The 23708-nt window shown below is 36.8% G+C and overlaps 1 protein-coding gene across 1 annotated transcript in view; it reads left to right on the forward strand.

The window, feature by feature from the left end:
• The window catches only part of RNF17 (ring finger protein 17), a 224019-nt gene that overhangs the window by 96982 nt on the left and 103329 nt on the right, over nucleotides 1-23708 (forward strand). The window contains exons 16-19 of the mRNA XM_064275375.1: nucleotides 3652-3805; nucleotides 10071-10186; nucleotides 11166-11286; nucleotides 13867-13987. Coding sequence (XP_064131445.1) covers nucleotides 3652-3805; nucleotides 10071-10186; nucleotides 11166-11286; nucleotides 13867-13987 — 512 coding nt within the window. The remainder of the gene's footprint in view (nucleotides 1-3651; nucleotides 3806-10070; nucleotides 10187-11165; nucleotides 11287-13866; nucleotides 13988-23708) is intronic.

A 23708-nucleotide genomic window follows, 5' to 3' on the forward strand; every position in this document is an offset into this window, starting at 1 on the left:
CTAGCCTAATTGCTCTGGCTAGGACCTCTAGCACAATGTTGAAGAAGAGCGGTGATAAAGGGCATCCTTGTCTGGTTCCCGTTCTCAAGGGAAATGCTTTCAGGCTCTCTCCATTTAGAGTGATGTTGGCTGTTGGCTTTGTGTAGATGCCCTTTATTATGTTGAGGAATTTTCCTTCAATTCCTATTTTGCTGAGAGTTTTTATCATAAATGGGTGTTGGACTTTGTCAAATGCCTTTTCTGCATCGATTGATAAGATCATGTGGTTTATGTCTTTTGTTTTATTTATATGGTGGATTACATTAATGGTTTTTCTAATATTAAACCAGCCTTGCATAAAAAAAGCATACCTGGTATAAATCCCACTTGGTCGTGGTGGCTTATTTTTTTGATATGTTGTTGAATTCTATTGGCTAGAATTTTGTTGAGGATTTTTGCATCTATGTTCATGAGGGATATAGGTCTGTGATTTTCTTTTTTTGTGATGTGTTTACCTGGTTTTGGTATCAGGGAGATGGTGGCTTCATAGAATGAGTTAGGTAGTATTTTGTCATTTTCTGTGCTTTGAAATACCTTTAGTAGCAGTGGTGTTAACTCTTCTCTGAAAGTTTTGTAGAACCCTGCAGTAAAGCCATCCGGGCCAGGGCTTTTTTTTATTGGGAGTTTTTGGATTACCGTCTCAATCTCTTTTTTTGTCATGGGTCTATTTAGTTGTTCTACTTCTGATTGTGTTAGTTTAGGTAGGTAGTGTTTTTCCAGGAATTCATCAACTTCTTCTAGGTTTGCAAATTTCTTAGAGTACAGTTTTTCATAATAATCTGATATGATTCTTTTAATTTCAGTTGGGTCTGTTGTGATGTGGCCCATCTTGTTTCTTATTCGGATTATTTGTGTCCTTTCCTGTATTTCTTTAGTCAGTCTGGCCAATGGTTTATCAGTTTTGTTAACTTTTTCAAAGAACCAGCTTTTGGCTTTGTTAATTCTTTCAATTGTTTTTCTGTTCTCTAATTCATTTAGTTCAGCTCTAATTTTTATTATTTGTTTTCTTCTGTTGCCTGATGGATTCTTTTGTTGCTCACTTTCTATTTGTTCAATTTGTAGGGACAGTTCTCTGATTTTGGCTCTTTCTTCTTTGTGTATGTGTGCATTTATCGATATAAATTGACCTCTGAGCAGTGCTTTTGCTGTGTCCCAGAGGTTTTGATAGGAAGTGTTTTCATTCTCGTTGCATTCTATGAATTTCTTTATTCCCTCCTTGATGTCTTCTATAACCCAGTCTTTTTTCATGAGGGTATTGTTCATTTTCCAAGTGTTTGATTTCTTTTCCCTAATTTTTCTGTTAGTGATTTCCACTTTTATGGCCTTGTGGTCTGAGAAGATGCTTTGTAATATTTCGATGTTTTGGATTCTGCCAAGTTTTGTTTTATGACCTAATAGCTCATAAACTTTTAAGACCCCAGATGCTACGCACCAATGTAGGGTGCAGAACATTTTCTTTACAAGCTATGTTATGCCATTTGAGGTAGATGTCCCCCGAGACCATGGTCCCCAGGCCTCAGTCCAGTAGTTCTTTCCCTCAGCGTGTTTGGATGTGTCTGTGGAGCTACTAAGGAAAATATTTTACATAGGATGTTTTCCTCTGCTACCTTCTGTAATCCAGGGACTAGGAAATCACATAGAGCTGGCAAATCAAGCTATAATGATAAAACCAGTTTTTCTGACCACATATATGAGAATTTACTGATTGTTACTAGGTAGTAGTTTTGTGAAATTGAACTCCAAACATAATCAGATTAAAAGCATTACATTTTAAATTTTGGATGTGTAACTTATGTGTTTATTTAGGTAGATAAAACCGTAATAGTTAATCCTTATGGACTTCCTTATTTGTATTAGTGCTTTATATGAATTAACTCATTCTTAATGTCTTGAAGCCTTAGTGTTCATTAATGTGTATTAACTCATTAAACTTTACAATGATCCTATGAGAAAGATATTATCTCCCTTTAAACTTGGAAACTATAACCACAGAGATTAAGTATCTTGCCTAAATTTACACACCTATGAAATGGTAGATCCAGGATTGAACTGGGCAATGTAGCTTCAGAACCTGTTGTCTTAACCCCTACCCTAAGCTATATTATCTTCTGCAGATTAGTTGTGGAAATAACAGCTTTAAATTAGGCAATTTAAAGTCAGGACTCGCATGTATTTGTTGCATTTCTAAATGTTCACTTTGACTAAGCCGTTAATGAAAGAATATGAGCAAAATCTACTTAGAAATAAAAGTTCAGAAAGTTAAAAGTAAAAAAAAACAAAACCCAAACCCATTGCTGTCAACTCGAATCCTAGTCATAGCAACCCTGTAGAGCAGAGTAGAACTGCCCCATAAGATTTCCAAGAAGAGGTTGGTGGATTCGAACTGCTGGACTTTTAGTTAGCAGCTGAGCACTTAGCCACTGTGTTAAGCTGAGCACTTTAGCCACTAGTTAAAAGTAAAGGAGGGTTTAAAATAAATACAATAAGAAGACAGAGATTCAGAAAAAGTCCGCTTCCATTATATTCACACACACACACACACACAAACCTCATTTTTTGCCATGTGATGACTTTTAAAATATTTTTTTTATTTTAAGAATTCGTGTGTAGAGAAATAATCAAGCATGCATCTTTTCTTTTTTCAAAGCTATATTTTAAGATAACCGAATAGCCCCATTTAATAAGGGAAAACTCAGTTTTACACAAGAATGCAGTCATTTCACAAACCCTCCTAAACCCTACTAAAATTACTGGTTTGAAGAATTATTATCAATTCACTTTAAAACATTAGACGGATGGTTCATGGGAAACTGGATGTTCGTATAATGCCAAAAATAGCAACACATGAATTACTTGGTGGCCACAGTGGAAAACCATAAGTGTATAGTAAAGGGATCAGAATCATCACCTCAGTCTAGAAGTGAATCTTAGCATACTAGTAGTAAGCCAACAGGTATTGTGTATTCTGATGTGTTACAACCTGAAGTATACAGAATCCTTTATGATGTATTCTAGCCAAAGATGTTTACCTTGAATCCATCAAATCTTTAAATACAAGTTTCAGCTTTTGGGAAATACAGCTGAGCAACCCTATTCGGTAGAAGAACAAGCTAAATGTCAGCATGAGGACATAACCACATAGATCCAGAAAACAGGGCATACTGCAGAAAAATAACTGAGTCTCTTCAACAAGATGACTGTGCTAGGTCAAAAAAGATTTGTGGCAATAATAGTCAATACAATGTGTAGTCTTGGAATCAATACTGATTTGAATCAGGGAAACTGAAATATGATGAAGTACTACTAAGAACACTTACTGAAATAAAAGAAGTGAGAATTGATAGAAAAATACAGGTTATTAAAATGGTATGTATTGCACGCTCTCACTTTGGTAAAAAAATAAAGTATGTGGTGTGTGTATAATAGAAAAAGATCTAGATGGACATGCACTATGCTAATTTTATATACTGCTTCTGTGATAAAAAATTTAACAATAAACGACACAGTTGGTAAGTTTATGTGTAATTCCAGTTCCAATGTTTCATAATTTTGTGAGTAATGCATGCAGTGTTTAAATTTTAAATTTCTGTACTGTATTCCTTTATTTCTTAGATAGAGAGCCTGGATTTTTTGTTTCTGTTAAAGACAATGGAGGAATTCTATAAAAGTGAAGATGGGGAAAATCTGGAAATCCTCTGTCCAGTTCAGGGTCAACCCTGTGCAGCTAAATTTGAAGACGGAGTCTGGTACCGAGCAAAGGTCATTGGTAGGAAAGTGCACACTATTTCTACCGGGAAACGTAATGCTTAAAGACTAATACCACATTATTTGAATTGGTACAAATTAAGTCTTGGTTGTGGTATTATCTGATCTTAGCATTTTGCTCTGTCATCTAACTTTAGAACGTCAGAGATAATGTTGGAAGGTGAAGCTCTGGCTCCTTAGAAGTTGTTTGACATGACTAACTTACTAGCAGTAGTAAACCATTGAGAATCTAGTTGTAGAAGTAAGAGTACAAAGCAGCAAAAGTTAATTAGTAAAAAATTGATGACCTGTCACTTTATATTGACTACTCATGCCTGTCCTATACTATTTTGTTTGTCAAGGTACACACTGAAGATACAATCTTTTGTGTCCTCTCAGCTTTCATTTTTAGTTAATACAGTCAGCTTTCTTGGGAATTATTTACCAAAGTGTTTTCTCAGTATCTTTCTCTACATTTTCTACATCCCCCTTAAGTAATTGAATTCAATTTAAAAAATAATGGCATCCAAAATAATAATAATGGCATCCTGGACAGGGAGGAGGTGAAATTGGAAACAGATGATTTATGAAAATCGTAGTACTGAAAACAAAAATAGAAAACTTTATAATTATTCTTCTGGCGTTGGCTAAGAGAGAACAGTTCAGTGCAGATAATGCATCACTCTCAGGATCGGCCACGTATCACGCCGTTGAGGTTTCAGGAGGCAGATACACCTTAGGCAGTTTGCCCCATCACCTTAGGTTCCTTTCAAATGCTTTCTGGTTTGTAAATGCATACTTTTTAATAAAAATGGTGAAGTTAGATTTTTTTAGTTTACTTTGACCTTGCTTGAAAATGTTTTTTCATGACTAAAATAATCTAAAATATTTACAAGTTATTCTTAATATATAGCCAGTCCTATATTTTGTATCGAAGTTATTTAGTCTTCCTAAGTTTTCTATCCTTCATTTGTTATCACTGATGTTAATTCCCTGAGTGGAACATTCTTCAAATGTGGGTCTTGTGAAGATACCACTTCCAATTTTGGTAAATATCTGTGTAGCAAACAAAGGCATTTTTCATGACTCTAAGGACTTTACAGTTGCTTTTCAAATTAGGATTATTGGCCTCAAAACTTTTTATTAACTGATGGACAGTAAAAAAAAATAAGGCCTATGAATTCTTTAAGCAGTAACATTTAGGGAGGATACAGTTTTCATGGTGACTTTTAGGGTACCAATAGAAAAAGACATGCATGACTCACTTCGCCCAACTTCCACCTTGAAGATCATACCTGGTTTGGTGAATAGTAACTTCTTGTTTGTTTGCTTTGTAATGTCTGCCTTGTTTTTTAAAAAGTTAAATAGTGCTGAAAGGCTTTCACATACACACACACACACGCACACGCACACTCACAGAGTCTCCTTCTCCCTTTACCTCTCTAGCTCCCTTTCCTTCCATTCCCCAAAGGCAATTACTTTTAATTGTTTTAGGTATTTATTTTGTTACATATTTATGTTATTTCTTCTAAACAATATGTACTACTTCAACTTTAGATAATAGCTATTGACTTATTATGTTAGATAACAATTTGAGATCTCATATGGCCCTTTTGTCCTCCCCTTTCTAACATACGTAGTTGAATCACAATTTTTATTAAATTATTATTCTGTATTAATATTTTCACTGCTAAGCTATTATACTGTATACTTTAATTCTATTTAAAGTTAATAATTGCCTCAATATTTCACATGCTTCGTTTTCTTTTAACTTATGACTACGTTTTTCTATTAGTTCAAAACCTTTTTCTACATAACTAGACTTTTCACATAATCTTAGTTCTATTTTTAACTTTTTTTTTTTACATGAAAACATCCTTCTGTCTTCCACTCCAATTGGGTTGTTTTCCCTCTAGGCTTACTACACATTTGTTATTCTGCAAATTTATTTCACTTGGCAATACATTTCGTTTTTCCCTGTGTTGGATTTATTGTTTCCTGGATCCTATATATTTTTTTTTATTATTATTTACATCTTCAGTTTACTCCCTTATTTTGGTGGAGCCATCTTCCAGTAGTTCCCCAGAGGGAATTTTTTTTCTTATTGTGGTAAAATATATATAACTAAAATATTGCCATTTTAATGATTTCTAAGTGGTTTTAATTACATTCACCATGTTGTGCAAACATCCCCACTATCTATTTGCAAAAGTTCCTCATCACCCCAAAAAGAAACTCAGTGCCTCTTAAGCAAAAAAAAAACTGTTGCCGTCAAGTCAATTTTGACTCATAGCAACCCTGTAGGACAGAGTAGAAGTGCCCCATAGGGTTTCCAAGGGGTGGCTGGTGGATTCAAACTGCCAACCTTTTGATTAGCAGCCGAGCTCTTAACCACTGCGCCACCAGGGCTCCACCCTGTAAGCAGTAACTCCCATTTCTTCCTCCCCCCGTCCCCTGGTAAACACTAATAAACTTTGATCTCTATGCTTTTACCTAGTCTAGCTATCTCGTGTAAGTGGAATCATATGCTTTTTTTGTATCTGATTCATTTTACTCAGCATGTTTTTAAGGTTCATCCATGTTACATCATGAATCAGAACTTCATTTCTCTTTATGGCTGAATAATACTCCATTGTATTGATATAGCACATTTGTCCATTCATCTGTTGGTGGACACTTGGGTTGTTTCTGTCTTTTGGCTACTGTGAATAATGCTGCAATGAATATTGTTATGCAAGTATCTGTTTTTGAGTTGCTGCTTTCAAGTCTTTGGGATATATACCTAGAGGTGAATTGCTGGGTCATGATGTAATTCCATGTAAATTTTTTTTGAAGTTTTTTTAAATAATTTATTTTTGTTGTTGTTGCAGATATACATGTAAAACATACACCAATTCAGCAGTTTCTACGTGTACAGTTCAGTGGCATTGATTACATTCTTTGACTTGTGCAACCATCCTTACCCTCCTTTTCTGAGTTTTTCCTTCTCCACTGACATAAATTCATTGTCCCCTAAGGTTCCTATGTAATTTTTTGAGTTGTTGTTACCAATTTGATCTCATATAGATCATTCTTAAAAGAGCATAATGCTCAAGGCAGGCATTCTTTGCTAGTTAAGCTAAACTATTGGTTTTGAGAAGACTTCAGGGGATATTTTTGGTTTAAGGTTTAAAAATTATCTCAAGGCAATAGTTTCAGGGGTTCATCCAGTCTCTATGGCTCCAGAAAGGCTGGAATCCATGAGAATTTGAAATTCTGTTCTACATTTTCCCTCTTTTGATCAGAATTATTCTGTAGAATCTTTGATCAAAATGTTCAGTAATGGTAGCCAAACACCATCCAGTTCTTCGGGTCTCATGGCAGAGGAGGCAGTTGTTCATGGAGGCAATTAGCCACATATCCATTTCCTCCTCTTATCCCTGACTCTCCTTCTTCCACTGTTGCTCCAGGTGAATAGAAACCAATTGTTGTGGCTTGGATGGCCACTTGCAAGCTTTTAAGACTCCAGGCACTACACAACAAACTACGAGGTAGACCAGAAGCACTAAATACATTAGGCCAATTAGCTAGGATATCTCATGAAACCATGACCCTAATCCAATCCATGTTTAACTTTTTGAGGAACTGCCAAACTATTTTCCACAGTGGCTATACCATTTTACATTCTCACCAGCAATGGATAAGAGATGCAATTTCTCTACATTCTCACCAACACTTGTTATTTTCCATTTTTCTGATAATAGTCATCCTAGTGAGTGTGAAATGATACCTCATTGTGGTTTGATTCACATTTCCCAAATGAGTAATAAAGGAGCCCTGGTAGTGTAACAGTTAAGACTGGCAGTTCAAACCCACCCAGCCACTCTACAGGATAAAGACCTTGCAATCTGCTCCCTAAAGATTACAGCCTAGGAAATCCTATGGGGCAGTTCTGCTTTGTCACATGGGGTCACCATGAGTCAGAAATTAACTTGACAGTACCTGATAACAACAACAGTGGGTAATGATGTTGAGCATCTTTTCATGTGTTTATTGGCTATTTGTGTATCCTTGGAGCCCTGGTGGTGCAGTGGTTAAAGTGATAGACTGTTAATGAAAGGTCAGCAGTTCAAAACTACCAGCATCTCCATGGGAGAAAGATGTGGCGGTCTGCATTGGTAGAGATTTAGAGCCTTGAAAACTCTGTGGGGCCACTACGAGTCAGAATCAACTTGACAGCAGTAGGTTTGGTTTTTGGGTTTTGGAGAAATGTCTATTATAGTCTTTTGCACATTTTTTAATTGGATTCTTGCTCCTTTTGTTGTTGAATTGTAGGAGTTCTTTCTGTATTCTGGATATTAAACCCTTGTCGTATATATGTTTCCCAAGTGTTTTTGCCATTTTTTAGCTTGTCTCTTCACTTTGTTGATGAAGTCCTTTGATACACAGAAGCTTATGATTTTGGTAAAATCTAATTTATCCATTTTTTCCTTTTGTTGCTCATACTTTTGGTGTCATAATCTATGATCTGTTGCCAAAAACAAGGTCTTGAAATTTTACACCTGTGTTTTCTTACGAGTTTTATGGTTGTAGTCCTTGTATTTAGATAGTCGATCCATTTTGAGTTAATTTTTATATATGGTATAAGGTTTTTTTTTTTTTTTTTTTTTTTTTTATAAGGTAGGGTTCCAGGTTCATTCGTTTACTTGGAGAAATCCAGTTGTCCCAGCACCATTTGTTGAAGAGACTATTTTTTCCCTGTTGAATGGACTTGGTACCCTTTCAAAAATCAATTGGCCATAGATGTATGGGTTTATTTCTGGACTCTCAATTCTGTTCCATTGGTCTATATGTCTAGCCTTATACCAGTACCACACTGTTTCGATACCTTTGGATTTTTTATAGTATGTTTGAAAATCTGGAAGCGTGAGTTTACCTAGTTCATTCTTCTTTTTCAAGGGGAGGTAAATTTTGAGACCTTCCGTGTCTCCTCCTATTTGATTGACAATTCAAATAAAGAATGTACTTTAAATTCTACCCCACATCCATTTACTTGTTTGTTTGCTTATTTGATCGTCTAAAACACCATCTCCATTCTGAGTCTTGAACAAGGTTAGAAACTAGTGGCATTGGTACAGTTGAGAATGTCCTTATAATCATAGGGATTCTAGTGGAAGCAGGGAGAGGTTACCCTACTTTCTGGCCTTACACCCATAGTAACACATATCTTCTCAGTTACTCCAGATATTCACTACAAGAAGGCCTAAGTTTGAAGTTTCATCTTGAGTACCAGTGCTGTTCTACCTGCTTTCATATTTGCCAAGGAGAAAGGAGAACGCTTGTACTCCGCCCCCCCCCGCCAAATTGATTTTATGTGTATATGTTAATCTTTAAATTTGAAAATGATGGCAACTAGTGTAGTAGCACTGTACATGAGTGTGCTGAGAAAGGCTAATGTCAACTATATGTTTTAAGTATTGTTAAAAGGGTCAGTGTGTGATAGGTCTTTATTCAAATTTCCATGTGTCTGAACCTTCCAGAGGTATCTTTGGTAGCCTTTATATTATACAGACTAGATTGACATAGAGCCCTGTCTGCTTGTTGTTTTTTTTTTTTTTTGCAATATCTCCAAAAATGACATTTTTTAAAAAATTTTACAGTTGGATATTGTTATATGAATGAGTCTTCAGTTTGATTGTGGAATTTTTTGCCTTGTTTGGTCACCTGTGTTGACTAACAGTAGATGTTCAAGTGCTTACGTTGTGTCAAATGCTTTGTAAAGTATTTTAAATAAGTGAGTCCTCAAAAAAATCTTAAGAAATTATATTCTGTTGTTATACCCATTTTTACAAATGAAGTAATGAGGCTTAAAGAGAGACAGTAACTTGCTCAGGGTACTGAATCTTAGAGATATTAATTACCTTCCTTAGGTTCATATAGCATTTAAGTGACTGAACTAGGGTTCTAACCTACTCAGCCTGACTCAAAGCCTAATTCTTAACTTTTAAGCCATACCGCCTGCTATTTGATAGCTATTTTTTTTTAACCCTGATTTTGACTGACCTTTAGATAGTTTAAGACTAATTGTTAGTTTTCATTCTACCAAGTCTGAGCAGCCATGCATCGTGGATGATTTTTTTTTTTTGAGGTTCACGTATTAGAAATATTTCTACATTTTAAAAAATATTCAGTTTCTATTTTAACATAAAAGTATTTTATATAGTTGACTATAGATCAGTCTAAATTTTAGTAGATAATGCTCTATTTCTTTCCCAAGTTCGTGGTTTCTAACTTAATGATTTTTGAAGGACTGCCTGGGCACCGGGAAGTTGAAGTTAAATATGTTGACTTTGGTAATACTGCAAAAATAACACTTAAAGAAATGCGTAAAATAAAGGATGAGTTTCTGAATCTCCAAGAGAAGGTAATCCACTTATTATGAATTCTGGAGTTAGAGTATTAACACAAATACAGAAGTATTTTTAAAAGTCATTTTCACCATAGAAATACTCTGTTAATCACCATTTTTGTCTGTAAATAGTTCCTGATATGTGGACTGTAGATAAGTAATTGCTACAGTAACTATTTAAGAAATAATATTTTATATCTTGGAAAAAAAAGCATAAATTATAAACATTTTAAAATATGTATATCTGTGTCTTTGTAAGTACTTACCAATGTGCAACTTTTAATATATCATTTTGAAATAGATAATATATGTTAAAGAGTTTCATGTTACGTATATTGAGTGAAAAAGCTCACAAGAGGTACTCTCACTGTGATCCCACTTATCTTTATATATATATATGTGTGCAAAAGAAAGAGAGAGAAATCTAGAAGAACATGTAAAAAAATTAACCTTGCTTATATTGGGGGAGTAGAGAAAGATAAGGGAACTGATTTTCTAGTTTATATGCTTCTATATTATTTGAATTGTTATTCAGCTTTTTTTTTTTTTCTTTTTGAAAAATGGGTAGTGTTACAGAAAAAAACTTGAAAATACAGATGAGTAAAAGGAGGGACATCGTTCAGAACTATTCAATATTTTGCTTCTATGAGTATATTTCTACATCTTCTGTTTTTTAACAATTACGAATTCAGACTGTATGTAGTCGTATAACCTGCTTTTCTCATTTAGCAATGAATCATATATATTCATAATTATTTTAATGGATGCATGTTATTCCATCATATGAATTATAATTCATTCAACCAAATGCTGTACTGTTTCCAATAATTATTTCTAAACACTGATGGATGCTATCGTACATTTGGTTATTTTATAAATATGTGTTATATGCAAACACAAATTTTAGTTTTATACAGATTTATATAAAGTTTTATTTCAATCCTAAAATAGCTATAAATTAAGTTTATTAATGTTAAGATTTTATTTGACACAGGCAATTAAATGTAAGCTGGCCTATATTGAACCATGTAAAAAGACAACGCAATGGTCCAGAGAAGCTAAAGAAAAATTTGAAGAAAAGACTCAAGATAAATTTATGACATGTTCAGTCATTAGTAAGCTATTTCCATTTTTGTTTCTTGTTATGCAATCACCACATACTTTTAAATATAAGAATAGTATTATGATACTACATTTGTCATATCTTAGAGTAAATTTTTTTTTCCTTAAAGTAAATTTAATGTGCCATCAATAGCAGTAGTGAAAGATGGTGTTTGTTGCAAATCACGTACAGCAAAATCATGCCTTCCACAGGCTCTAGCATTAATGTCAGCACGTGAGGCAGAAATTATCATTAAAGATCAAGTCACCATAGCTATAGGCTCTTAAAAGTTCAAAAGCCAGGAATTGGCTTCTTTCATTTTTATTTACAATTTTGCTGGGGCTCTGTTCTCTGACCTTGGTGCCATGGATGCTAAGGTTTAATTTGCAGGAAAGTTAGGGGAGATGAGGGGTATGACTGGTAAATAGCTTTAGTTTGTTGTTTGTTTTTTGTTTCATTTGACTTAAGTGAATTCAAATATAGGCGCATTTGGGGAAAAATTACACATTTTTTAATACTTCTGGAAATCAAAGGTTTAATAGCAAAGCCTGGATTTGAATTGACATGAAACTGTATAGTCTCTTTTTAAAAATGAATATTCATACATTCCTCTTCAGGGTACTAATGTTTATGGTGTCTTGCTACCAACTCCACTGGTAGTATTACAAAATATGTGGTATATGTATTATGTAGTTTTCTCAATCTAAAGAATTCTGAATTCTAACACATTTGGCCTCAAGGATTTTGGATAGGGAAATTGGGAATCTGTTTTTTTATCTGGTGTTTAACCAAGTTGTTCCAAAGCTATAACAAACACTGGCTGTGTTGGGCTTAAAAAGTAGTAGTGTAAGATACACAAAGCCATGTTTATGTAGCATTGATTTATGCGACTCTCCAGGGCAATTTTTACTGTGTCCTTTTTTCACTTTTTTCATACTGCTAGTAAGTGAACTCAACCATCATAAAGATATTAGCCTGTTTTACAGTGAGGAAACTAAACCTTAGAGATTAACTGCTGGAATTCACATAACTTGGAATTGATCATTTATTCACTTTGTTGATACAAGAAATTGTTCTGAAGAAATGGTTCTATTGAAAAGGAATATGATTAAAAAATTTACATCTCACGTCTATAGAATTTTTCCATCTGACTCCTCTGAAATCAGCAAGAAATTAAGAGCTTCTTAGTCCTTGAGCAGCCTCTAAACAGTGATTTTGAGCGGAGTTTAACCTACATAATTCTGCTTCCCAACTTTCCTTTTTTTTTTCTTTTTTTTTTAGCTTACCTCTTGAATATCCTCCCATGGACAAACCATCAAGACATGACTCCCTGATCTTTTTTTTGACTCCCCTTTTTCTTTCTCACTTAATTATGTTATTCCAGTAACATCCAAATATTAGTCATACCAGTTATTAACCTAGATAAGTTGATTTAAGGGGTGTCAGAAGGCCCTGCCTGACCAAAAATATCTTTTCCCGTTAACCCATACAATGATGAGATTGAAAGTTCAAGAAACTTATAGTAAACTAACAGATGAGAATGGGAGCTTCCCATTAATATAGACGGTTACCTTATAAAGCAGGGGACATTTAAATTTTAATTAGAGGAAAGCGGGGAAATGGTTAAGGTATAGAACACAAGGAAAGGTGACCCTATTGGAATAAAGAATTTTATGGATAGGAAGTATGAACCAAATAACTAGAAAACTAGGAAACAAGAGGTAGAAAGTAGAGAGATCAGAGTTATTGAGGCTCAGCCTTTTGTTTCTTCAGATAATTTAGTTCATTGAAAAGTAGCCATATTTGAAAAAAGCTTTCTAATATGTATTCTTATGACTGGGTAATATATGATGTTACTGTTAGTAATGGTTATCTTTTACTTAGAATCACCATTTTGACTAACAGCTATCATCACCCTATTGTATAGCAGGTGTAGGCATTTACTGAATGAACTCCTTTATCATTTATTCACATATGAGCAGATTATCTGTACTGTGTACAATAAATAAGTAAATAGACACATGAAATGACCGTCAGGTAACTCCCCAGTTGGTTTAGGAAATAGATCTGATAAACAACCAGTTTTTTTTTCTTCCTAAAAGTTAAGTAACATTTGTCCTAAAAAAATAAAGTTAAAAGAAAGTGCAGTTAATTGAAGGTTCTTTATTGAATTTTTGTTGTTTTGAACTTTGTGCCATTCTGATAAAATCTGTAAGCTTTCTCAAATAATCACCAGGCTGAGTTAAATTTCATTCACTTCTTTTGTCCTCGTGTAGTGTGGTTCAATCTCTTGAAACAGTTTAAAAAAATATGACAGAACATTTCTTCAAATGAGCATATGTTAGTTTACATTTTTTTAATCTAAAAGCTTTTCTATTTTTTATTAGTTTGTGTAAGCTACAGACAACATTGGCAATTCCTTATGTCCGCAAAAATGCTAGTTTTATCCCTGGAGAGAGAGTATAACATTAGCCAACAAGAAACCGCATGTATGCAACATGAAAGAAATTGTTTCCATTTTTTTTTTAATTGCCTCATTTAGTGTATTTTGCAACGTATTTCTCTTCCCAAACTAGTCTTAATGGTTTTACAGAAATTCTGGAAGATAATGTACTCTTAGTTGAGCTTTTTGATTCTCTTGGTGCTCCTGGAATGACTCCTACTAGTATTAATGACCAGCTGGTCAAAGAGGGCCTGGCATCTTACGAAGGAGGGTAAGTAGGCTTGTATTTTCATTGTTCATAGGTAACATTTTACTGCTGTCTACCGTAAATATTTGACACTTTTTATATTCCTTGTTTGGTTGAGTTCTTTTTGTTGTTGTTGTTCTTGAGTTTTTTAAAATTCTACCAAATGGCGAGCTTACTTATTGAACTAAATGGGACAATGCAGAGGTCCACAGAAACCCATTGCCACTGAGTCCATTCTGACTCATAGCGACACTATAGGACAAAGTAGAAGTGCCCCATAGGGTTTCCAAGGAGCAGCTGCTGGATATGAACTGCCAACCTTTTCATTAGCAGCCTATCTCTTAACCACTGCACCTCCAGGGTTCCATGTATATATATAATCTACAATTGTATGTATTTACATACATAATCACACACACACACATACACATATTCCCAAATTTATATTGTCAGTCCCTACCTCTTTTCCAGAGGAGCCCTCGTAGTACAATGGTTAAGTGCTTGGCTGCTGACCAAAAAAGTTGGTGGTTTGAACCCACCTAGCGATTTTTCAGGAGAAAAGACCTGGCTCTCTGCTCCCGTAAAGATCACAACCTAGAAAGCCTTATGGGGGAAGTTCTGCTCTGTCACATGGGGTCACTGTGAGTCAAAATTGACTTGACAGCACCTAACACCAACAACATACCTCTTTTCCGAAGCTGTAATATGGTTACTTGACTATACTTCATTGTTCTGAACTCATGACCTTTCCCTTACAACCTGTTCGTCTTCTCATGTTCCCTGTCTCAGTAAATGACATCAATAATCCACCCTGATGCTCATCCTAGAAAACCTGGAAGTCCTCTGAAATGCCTTCTTCATCGTCTCTTACCCATCTCATTTGGTCAGTTACTAAGTTCTGGTGATTCTGCCTGCCTAAAAAAAAATTTTTTTTAATAATTTTTATTGAGCTTTACGTGAACATTTGCAAATCAAGTCAGTCTGTCACATATAAGCTTATATACACCTTACTCCATACTCCCACTTGCTCTCCCCCTAATGAGTCAGCCCTTCCAATCTCTCCTTTCATGACAATTTTGCCAGTTTCTAACCCTCTCTACCCTCCTGTCTCCCCCCGAGACAGGAGATGCCAATACAGTCTCAAGTGTCCACCTGATACAAGTAGCACACTCTTCATCAGCATCTCTCTCCTACCCATTGTCCAGTCCCTTCCATGTCTGATGAGTTGTCTTCGGGAATGGTTCCTGTCCTGGGCCAACAGAAGGTTTGGGGACCATGACCGCCGGGATTCCTCTAGTCTCAGTCGGACCATTAAGTCTGGTCTTTTTATGAGAATTTGGGGTCTGCATCCCACTGATCTCCTGCTCCCTCATGGGTTCTCTGTTGTGCTCCCTGTCAGGCCAGTCATCGGTTGTGGCCAGGCACCACCTAGTTCTTCTGGTCTCAGGATGATGTAAGTCTCTGGTTCATGTGGCCTTTTCTGTCTCTTGGGCTCATAGTTATCGTGTGACCTCGGTGTTCTTCATTCTCCTTTGATCCAGGTGGGTTGAGACCAATTGATGCATCTTACATGGCCGCTTGTTAGCATTTAAGACCCCAAACGCCACATTTCAAAGTGGGATGCAGAATGTTTTCATAATAGAATTATTTTGCCAGTTGACTTAGAAGTCCCCTTAAACCATGGTCCCCAAACCCCCGCCATTGCTCCACTGACCTTTGAAGCATTCAGTTTATCCCGGAAACTTCTTTGCTTTTGGTCCAGTCCAGTTGAGCTGACCTTCCATGTATTGAGTATTGTCCTTCCCTTCACCTAAAGCAGTGCTTATCTACTAATTAATCAGTAAAAATCCCTCTCCCACCGTCCCTCCCTCCCCCCCTCATAACCACAAAAGTATGTGTTCTTCTCAGTTTATACTATTTCTCAAGATCTTATAATAGTGGTCTTATACAATATTTGTCCTTTTGCCTCTGACTAATTTCGCTCAGCATAATGCCTTCCAGGTTCCTCCATGTTATGAAATGTTTCATAGATTCCTCACTGTTCTTTATCGATGCATACTATTCCATTGTGTGAATATACCACAATTTATTTAACCATTCATCCGTTGATGGACACCTTGGTTGCTTCCAGCTTTTTGCTATTGTAAACAGAGCTGCAATAAACATGGGTGTTCATACATCTGTTCGTGTGAAGGCTCTTATTTCGGGTATATTCCGAGGAGTGGGATTTCTGGGTTGTATGGTAGTTCTATTTTTAACTTTTTAAGAAAATGCCGGATAGATTTCCAAAGTGGTTGTACCAATTTACATTCCCACCAGCAGTGTATAAGAGTTCCAATCTCTCCGCAGCCTCTCCAACATTTATTATTTTGTGTTTTTTGGATTAATGCCAGCCTTGTTGGAGTGAGATGGAATCTCATCATAGTTTCAATTTGCATTTCTCTAATGGGTAATGATCAAGACCATTTTCTCATGTATCTGTTAGCTGCCTGAATATCTTCTTTAGTGAAATGTATGTTCATATCCTTCGCCCACTTCTTAATTGGGTTGTTTGTGTTTTTGTGGTTGAGTTTTAACAGAATCATACAGATTTTAGAGATCAGGTGCTGGTCAGAGATGTCATAGCTGAAAATTCTTTCCCAATCTGTAGGTGGTCTTTTTACTCTTTTGGTAAAGACTTTAGATGAGCATAGGTGTTTGATTTTTAGGAGCTCCCAGTTATCTGGTTTCTCTTCGTCATTTTTGGTAATGTTTTGTATTCTTTTTATGCCTTTTATTAGGGCTCCTAACGTTGTCCCTATTTTTTCTTCCATGATCTTTATCGTTTGAGTCTTCATGTTTAGGTCTTTGATCCGGTTGGAGTTAGTTTTTGTGCACGGTATGAGGTATGGGTCCTGTTTCATTTTTTTGCAAATGGATATCCAGTTATACCAGCACAATTTGTTAAAAAGACTATCTTTTCCCTAATTAACTGACACTGGGCCTTTGTCAAATATCAGCTGCTCATATGTGGATGGATTTATATCTGGGTTCTCAATTCTGTTCCATTGGTCTGTGTGCCTGTTGTTGTACCAATACCAGGCTGTTTTGACTACTGTGGCTGTATAAAAGGTTCTAAAATCAGGTAGAGTGAGGCCTCCCACTTTCTTCTTCTTTTTCAGTAATGCTTTACTTATCTGAGGCTTCTTTCACTTCCATATGAAGTTGGTGATTTGTTTCTCCATCACATTAAAAAATATCATTGGAATTTGGATCGGAAGTGCATTGTATGTATAGATGGCTTTTGGTAGAATAGACATTTTTACTATGTTAAGTCTTCCTATCCCTGAGCAAGGTATGTTTTTCCACTTAAGTAGGTCCTTTTTAGTTTCTTGTAGTAGTACTTTGTAGTTTTCTTTGTATAGGTCTTTTACATCTTTGGTAAAATTTATTCCTAAGTATTTTATCTTCTTGGGGGCTACTGTGAATGGTATTGATTTGGTGATTTCCTCTTCGATGTTCTTTTTGTTGATGTAGAGGAATCCAAGTGATTCTTGTATGTTTATCTTATAACCTGAGACTCTGCCAAACTCTTCTATTAGTTTCAGTAGTTTTCTGGAGGATCCTTAGGGTTTTCTGTGTATAAGATCATGTCATCTGCAAACAGAGATGATTTTACTTCCTCCTTGCCAATCCGGATGCCCTTTATTTCTTTCTCTAGCCTAATTGCTCTGGCTAGGACCTCTAGCACAATGTTGAAGAAGAGCGGTGATAAAGGGCATCCTTGTCTGGTTCCCGTTCTCAAGGGAAATGCTTTCAGGCTCTCTCCATTTAGAGTCATGTTGGCTGTTGGCTTTGTATAGATGCCCTTGATTATGTTGAGGAATTTTCCTTCAATTCCTATTTTGCTGAGAGTTTTTATCATAAATGGGTGTTGGACTTTGTCAAATGCCTTTTCTGCATCGATTGATAAGATCATGTGGTTTATGTCTTTTGTTTTATTTATATGGTGGATTACATTAATGGTTTTTCTAATATTAAACCAGCCTTGCATACCTGGTATAAATCCTACTTGGTCCTGGTGGCTTATTTTTTTGATATGTTGTTGAATTCTATTGGCTAGAATTTTGTTGAGGATTTTTGCATCTATGTTCATGAGGGATATAGGTCTGTGATTTTCTTTTTTTGTGATGTGTTTACCTGGTTTTGGTATCAGGGATATGGTGGCTTCATAGAATGAGTTAGGTAGTATTTCGTCATTTTCTGTGCTTTGAAATACCTTTAGTAGTAGTGGTGTTAACTCTTCTCTGAAAGTTTCATAGAACTCTGCAGTAAAGCCATCCGGGCCAGGGCTTTTTTTTTTGGGAGTTTTTGGATTACCGTCTCAATCTCTTTTTTTTGTTACGGGTCTATTTAGTTGTTCTACTTCTGATTGTGTTAGTTAGGTAGGTAGCGTTTTTCCAGGAATTCATCAACTTCTTCTAGGTTTGCAAATTTCTTAGAGTACAGTTTTTCATAATAATCTGATATGATTCTTTTAATTTCAGTTGGGTCTGTTGTGATGTGGCCCATCTTGTTTCTTATTCGGATTATTTGTGTCCTTTCCTGTATTTCTTTAGTCAGTCTGGCCAGTGGTTTATCAGTTTTGTTAACTTTTTCAAAGAACCAGCTTTTGGCCCTGTTAATTCTTTCAATTGTTTTTCTGTTCTCTAATTCATTTAGTTCAGCTCTAATTTTTATTATTTGTTTTCTTCTGTTGCCTGATGGATTCTTTCGTGGCTCACATTCTATTTGTTCAATTTGTAGGGACAGTTCTCTGATTTTGGCTCTTTCTTCTTTGTGTATGTGTGCATTTATCGATATAAATTGACCTCTGAGCAGTGCTTTTGCTGTGTCCCAGAGGTTTTGATAGGAAGTGTTTTCATTCTCGTTGCATTCTATGAATTTCTTTATTCCCTCCTTGATGTCTTCTATAACCCAGTCTTTTTTCATGAGGGTATTGTTCATTTTCCAAGTGTTTGATTTCTTTTCCCTAATTTTTCTGTTATTGATTTCTAGTTTTATTGCCTTGTGGTCTGAGAAGATGCTTTGTAATATTTCGATGTTTTGGATTCTGCAAAGGTTTGTTTTATGACCTGATATGTGGTCTATTCTAGAGAATGTTCCTTGTGCGCTAGAAAAAAAGTATACTTTGCAGCAGTTGGGTGGAGAGTTCTGTATAAGTCAATGAGGTCAAGTTGGTTGATTGTAGCAATTAGGTCTTCCATGTCTCTATTGAGCTTCTTACTGGATGTCCTGTCCTTCTCCGAAAGTGGTGTGTTGAAGTCTCCTACTATAATTGTGGAGGTGTCTATCTCACTTTTCAGTTCTGTTAAAGTTTGTTTTATATATCTTGCAGCCCTGTCATTGGGTGCATAAATATTTAATATGGTTATATCTTCCTGATCAATTGTCCCTTTTATCATTATGTAGTGTTCTTCTTTATCCTTTGTGGTGGATTTAAGTTTAAAGTCTGTTTTTTCAGAAATTAATACTGCTACTCCTGCTCTTTTTTCCTTATTGTTTGCTTGATATATTTTTTTCCATCCTTTGAGTTTTCGTTTGTTTGTTTCTCTAAGTCTAAGGTTTGTTTCTTGTAAGCAGCATATAGACGGATCGTGTTTCTTTATCCAGTCTGAGACTCTCTGTCTCTTTTTGGTGCGTTTAGTCCATTTACATTCAGCGTAATTATAGATAAGTATGTGTTTAGTGTTGTCATTTTGATGCCTTTTTATGTGTGTTGTTGAGAATTTCATTTTTCCACTTATTTTTTTGTGCTGAGACGTTTTTCTTTGTAAATTGTTTGTTCCTCATTTTCATAGTATTTGACTTTATGTTTGCTGAGTCCTTATGTTTTTCTTGGTTTTTATTTTGAGTTATGGAGTTGTTATACCTCTTTGTGGTTACCTTAATATTTACCCCATTTTTCTACGTAAAAACCTAACTTGTAATTTTGTATATCACCTTGTGTCCCTCTCCATATGGCAGTTCTATGCCACCTGTATGTAGTCCCTCTTTTTGATTATTGGGATCTTTTACATATTGACTTCAATGATTCCCTGTTTTGAGCGTTTTTTTTTTTTAATTAATCTTTATTTGTTTTTGTGATTTCCCTGTTTGAGTTGATATCAGGATGCTCTGTTCTGTGACCTTGTGTTGTGCCGGTATCTGATAGTACTGGTTTTCTGACCAAACAATTTCCTTTAGTATTTCTTGTAGCTTTGGTTTGGTTTTTGCAAATTCTCTAAGCGTGTGTTTATCAGTAAATGTTTTAATTTCGCTTTCATATCTGAGAGAGAGTTTTGCTGGATATATGATCCTTGGCTGGCAGTTTTTCTCCTTCAGTGCTCTATATATGTCATCCCATTGCCTTCTTGCCTGTATGGTTTCTGCTGAGTAGTCTGAACTTATTGATTCTCCTTTGTAGGAGACCTTTCTTTTATCCCTGGCTGCTTTTAAAATTTTCTCTTTATCTTTGGTTTTGGCAAGTTTGATGATAATATGTCTTGGTGATTTTCTTTTTGTATCAATCTTGAATGGGGTTCGATGAGCGTCTTGGATAGATATCCTTTCGTGTTTCATGATGTCAGGGAAGTTTTCTGCCAACAGATCTTCAACTATTCTCTCTGTGTTTTCTGTTATCCCTCCCTGTTCTGGGACTCCAATCACACGCAAGTTATTCTTCTTGATAGAGTCCCACGTGATTCTTAGGGTTTCTTCATTTTTTTTTAATTTTTTTATCTGATTTTTTTTTCAGCTATATTGGTATCAATTCCCTGGTCCTCCAGATCTCCCAGTCTGCATTCTAATTGCTCGAGTCTGCTCCTCTGACTCCTACTGAGTTGTCTAATTCTGTAATTTTGTGTTAATCTTTTGGATTTCAGAATGCTGTCTCTGTATGGATTCTTGGAACGTATTAATTTTTCCACTATGTTCTTGAATAATCTTTTTGAGTTCTTCAACTGCTTTATCAGTGTGTTCCTTGGCTTTTTCTGCAGATTGCCTTATTTCATTTCTGAGGTCATCCCTGATGTCTTGAAGCATTCTGTAAATTAGTTTTTTATATTCTGCATCTGGCAATTCCAGGATTGTATGTTCATTTGGGAAAGATTTTGATTCTTTAATTTGGGGAGTTGTAGAAGCAATCATGGTCTGCTTGTTTGTGTGGTTTGATATTGACTGCTATCTCCGAGCCATCACTAAGATATTGTAGTGATTTATTTTATATTTGCTCACTGAGTCTTATCTTGTTTTGTTTTCTTTCAATATACATAGATGGGCTACTAGATTGCGCTGTGTTGATTGTTGTAGCCCTTGACTCACTTATGTACTGTTACCAACTGGTTTGGGCTGTTACCAGATATATAAGCCTGAGCCCATTCACTATTCTTGAGTAGAATCTGATTTGGGGTCATCAAGTGTGTGATGCAGACTGTCACCTATCCACCTAGAGAAGTAGTGGTGAGAGTTGTTTGCACCAGATTCTCGTAGCAGCAGGGGTTCACACTCCGGGGGGGGGGCAGGATGCTGACAGGCTTCCCCCAAGTGTCAGTGAGGTAGGTATGTCTCTATTCCTAAAGCACCTTGGTGGGTGGGCTCTGCAGGTGTACCTTAGGCCCCCAATGCAAGTACCTCTACAGATTTGAAGGTGTTACCCTCCTTAGACCCCTAGGGAGGAGGCTAGGTGGTCTGGGGGGAGCTTCAGCCCTCAGTTCCCTGTTGTGAGTTAGTGAGGGCTGTGTTGAATAGGCAGAGATATCAGACCTGGGAAACTTGTCTTTACAGTAATCCGCTAAAACAGTTACAGTCAGATCCGTATCAGAACTGCCTTTGCATTATAATAGCCACCTTGTTCCCTGTAGGGATGAAAGCCCAAGACTGTGGATCACATATGCTTGGCTGGAGCTGGTTCTGAGTTTTTAGTCCAATTAGGGAAGGATTTTTGGTCCCTGGGTTTTTTGTAGCTGCTTCTCTCAGGCCAGGAGAATGGGTTAGGAAGACACCAAAAAAAAAAAAAAAAAAAACAAGAAAGAAAGAAAAACCACAGTGCAGATCACTCTCTGGCTCAGGAAATTCCAATGTTAATGAAGCCGCCTGGGAAGGGGAGGGGAGGGTTCAGATAAACAGGTGAGAGTAGCACCCCAGAATGTAGACAAAAGTTACTTATGTTGCTTGGGATGACTGTTTTATCCGAGATTCCCGAGGGGCACGTCGATTGTGTGCGCTGGCTGGGTAGAGATTGCCCCCAAGGGTCAGGCTCGTGTCCCGTGCTTGCGCTGTCTCAGAAGCCATGGTTAGTTCCTCCGCTCCCAGTCCAAAGCCCAGCGCCAAGGTTCCCCAGCTGGGATGCCGCACTCCAGGCTCCAAACACTCCAGGCTCCAAAACCAGTCACTGCCTCCCAGTGACTTCTCATCTTGTCAGCCGTGTCGCTGAGCTGCCTGCATGCACTGGCTGGGCTTCCCCCGAGGTCAGTTCAGGGGGCTAGGGCTGCACCCCGTGTTTGTGCCGTCACAGGATGCTGTGCTCAGCCCCCCCTGCGCTCAGCCCAAAGCCCGGCTCCAAGGTTTCCTGACTGGGACGCTGGCTCAAGACTCCAAAAACAGTCACTGCTTCCCCATGGTTGTTCGTTCTCAGTCTCTGTCACTCAGGTCAACTCTTTAGATCTGTGTTTGATGGTCAGGGTTCGTAGACTCTCATGTATGTGATCGATTCACTTGTTTTGCTGAGTCTTTGTTGCAAGAGGGATCCGAGGTAGCTTCTACCTAGTCAGCCATCTTGGCCCTGCCTCTGCCTAAAAAATTTTTTCAATTAGACTATTTTCTTTTGTCTTCTTTGTTCTGACATACTTCAGACTGTCAAATATTTTGCTTGTAGAATAAGAAAGAAATTCATTGGAACTTTTCCTCCTTCTTTGAAATTGACTTGTTATTGTTGTGTGCCATCGAGTCAATTCTGACTCATACTGACAGCGTTGAACTGCCCTATGGGTTTCCAAGACTGTAATCTTTATGAAAGCACACTGCCACATCTTTGTCCTGCAGAGCGGCTGGTGGGTCCGAACCACCAACCTTTCTGTTAGCAACTGAGCACTTAACCGGTCCACCACAAGGGTTCCTTTGAAATTGGCTACTAGGGCCCAAAGATACGGATAAAAACACACTGAGTACTCCACATCCTAAATTGGGCCAGAGTCCTGTCCAGAGCTTGAGTTGGTCAGATGTCTTCTGCCATCCTGATCATACTACCCATTCCCTCTACCACCTCTGGATTGGAGTGGGGATATGGAGAGGGAATTGTCGATGTCACAATTGTACTCATCACCTTTGCACAGAGTGCAGTGGCTCTTCTCTCCTGTAGGAAAGTGGGGAGGGTAAGCAATGGGCCACTCTAAGAGAATTACTCAAATATTTAGGGTGTTTGCAAGAAGGGAAACTGGTATATCCTTCCCCATCGGATATCTGCTTAGACCATGCATTTGGGAATTTTCATTTTTTTCTGGATTAGGAAAAATCAATGGGAAAGATACTTGGAATCATTACTGTAATGGGGGAATAGAGTGGCTTTTATCTCCATCTCTGGTTCCAAGAGAATGGCTCCTAGAGATTGAAGATGCTTCTAAGAAAAGGAGACTGGCATCTTATTTCTAGGTTGAATGTCTGCTTGGACATCCCCCTGTACCTATTGAAAAGAGAATTGGGAAGAGAAATGGCAAGATAGTGTAGTGGT

Source organism: Loxodonta africana, chromosome 23 (genome assembly GCF_030014295.1).
Source record: "Loxodonta africana isolate mLoxAfr1 chromosome 23, mLoxAfr1.hap2, whole genome shotgun sequence".
In the NCBI taxonomy this organism is placed as follows: Eukaryota; Metazoa; Chordata; class Mammalia; order Proboscidea; family Elephantidae; genus Loxodonta; species Loxodonta africana.